General features: G+C 38.5%; 1 protein-coding gene across 1 annotated transcript; it reads right to left on the reverse strand.

Annotated features, from left to right (window-relative positions):
- Positions 1-847: 847 nt before the first annotated feature.
- LOC145673963 (protein GVQW3-like) lies at positions 848-1,309 on the reverse strand. The gene has a single exon (XM_081743783.1). The coding sequence runs from the start codon at positions 1,307-1,309 to the stop codon at positions 848-850; it is 462 nt and encodes a 153-aa protein (XP_081599909.1).
- Between the last annotated feature and the right edge of the window lie 664 nt (positions 1,310-1,973).

Here is a 1,973-nt window from a genome sequence, read left to right on the forward strand (position 1 = left end):
TACGATGTATCCACACGGAAATCCTAGTCCTTTTTTTCTCAGTGTATATACAGAATGAACTTTTAGGTGCTACTGAGTCGTATATTATAATCTTGTATAAGTACTTTCAGGTATGATTGTTTATTTTCATTTACATATAATAATCTCTTGTTCTTGTTTTGTGAGCTGGAATTCGGGACAATATTTTGCTCAAAATAAATTGCTTATTATATTTCTAATTGATTTTTCAATGAAAAGTGCATAGTTGAATTGCTTTCTTGCTGCAAGAGATTCTAGTTCAAGGTGATCAGAGAGACTGTTAGTAAATATAATATAATTTGAGATTGTGATGGTTTTATGTGCTCTTTCAATCATTTCTTTCTTTTACATTTATTAATCCAGGCTACAGAACCATATTTCTGGTTAGTCCGGATAAATGTTTTATACACCGTGTCTCTACTAAATTTTAAGACAGACATAATCAGAAAACAATGCAGAAGAGGATGACCTTGATTGGTTGCTAATCTTCAATATGTTACCCTCCCTTTTGTTTACAGCCAATTGCATGGCCCTGGCCCGAAACCAGCCACAGAGGTTAGGGGAATCCATGAATATGTTAGGGGGCCAACTCATTAAAAATTCTCTTACAAATATCTAAATTGTGCATTTTGTATTGAGGTCTGAAGGGACCACGAAAAGTTTAGGGGGGCAGCCATTCCTAATCCCCCTCTGGTTGCGGGCTTCGCACGGCCGTATAGTTTCTGGATTCCTTTCTGGAAGTCCTCTTGTCCGACACTGTTGAGTTCCTTCGCCACAGCCCTTTGGATGTCCGAAATTGAGTCAAAATGTTTTCCTTTCAACGTAATTTTCAACTTTGGAAACTAGAAATAGTCTGCAGAGGCAAGGTCGAGTGAGTAGGGCGAATAGATGAAAGCTGACATAACGACACCCGATCTTCCTTTTGCTCCGCTGTCAGACTATGGGGCACAAGTGTGGTACAAAACTTCATCTTCTGTAGCTCTTGTTCCACGATCTTCCAAACAGTATCCTTACCAATGTTCAAATCCTCCGCAGTGATATTGAGGGACTGACAACGCTTTTCAGCAAGATTTTCCCGCACTTTTTCAACATTTCCTTCAACTCGACGTCTAAAGTCGTCCGTGACCACCTTCCGATCCTCACAAAAGCGAAAATGCCGCACAAAAATGTTCGCTCGAGAGAGAGCATCATTGTTGTAAGCTGTCTGAATCATGTCCACGGTCCCCGTGACTGTCTTGCCTACTTTTACACAAAACGTGATTGCTGCTCTCTGCTTCACTATAATATCCATGACATACAAAGAAAACACAGTTTACTGAAATCACTGCAACTCACAAAATTCAGAACATAAATTCGTGAATTCCTCACACAATGCACACCACAGTCGGTACTAACCACACACACACCAAGCTACACACAATAACCGCTTGGTGGCTCCAGTGGTTACCTTTTGCCAGTCTTGAAATTTAGTATACAAACTGTATATATAAGCTAACTCCAGTAAATAATACAGTATAACAATTTTAACATATTGCTGTGAAACTCACCTGTTTTCTTTTCTAGGTCCATAAACTTTACATAGACAAGAGAGTTAACCCTCTACTACAATCCAATGAGGAACCAGAAAGTTTACATAAGCAAAGCCAACTACACTGCACCAAGAATGTGTGAATACGAAAATGGTTATAATCACAAGTAATTTTTCTAATGATAAATAAACAGTGTCCTTGGAAATATGTTATCCAGTTCGATGTTACACAAAATTGAGAATACGTGGTTCAGATTGTAACCTGTATCAGAGCTACAAAATTGGAACATAACTTTCTGTCACGTGCAGCACTATTCGTCAGTCAGATAACATTGAGTAACTAGCATCACATAATGTACACAAACCACATTTAAGAATGCTACCTGCATCGTAACTTTCGTGAAACCAGGATTTGTATTCAATACAT

This window comes from Thermobia domestica, chromosome 17 (genome assembly GCF_964235325.1).
Source record: "Thermobia domestica chromosome 17, izTheDome1.hap1.1, whole genome shotgun sequence".
Taxonomy (NCBI): Eukaryota; Metazoa; Arthropoda; class Insecta; order Zygentoma; family Lepismatidae; genus Thermobia; species Thermobia domestica.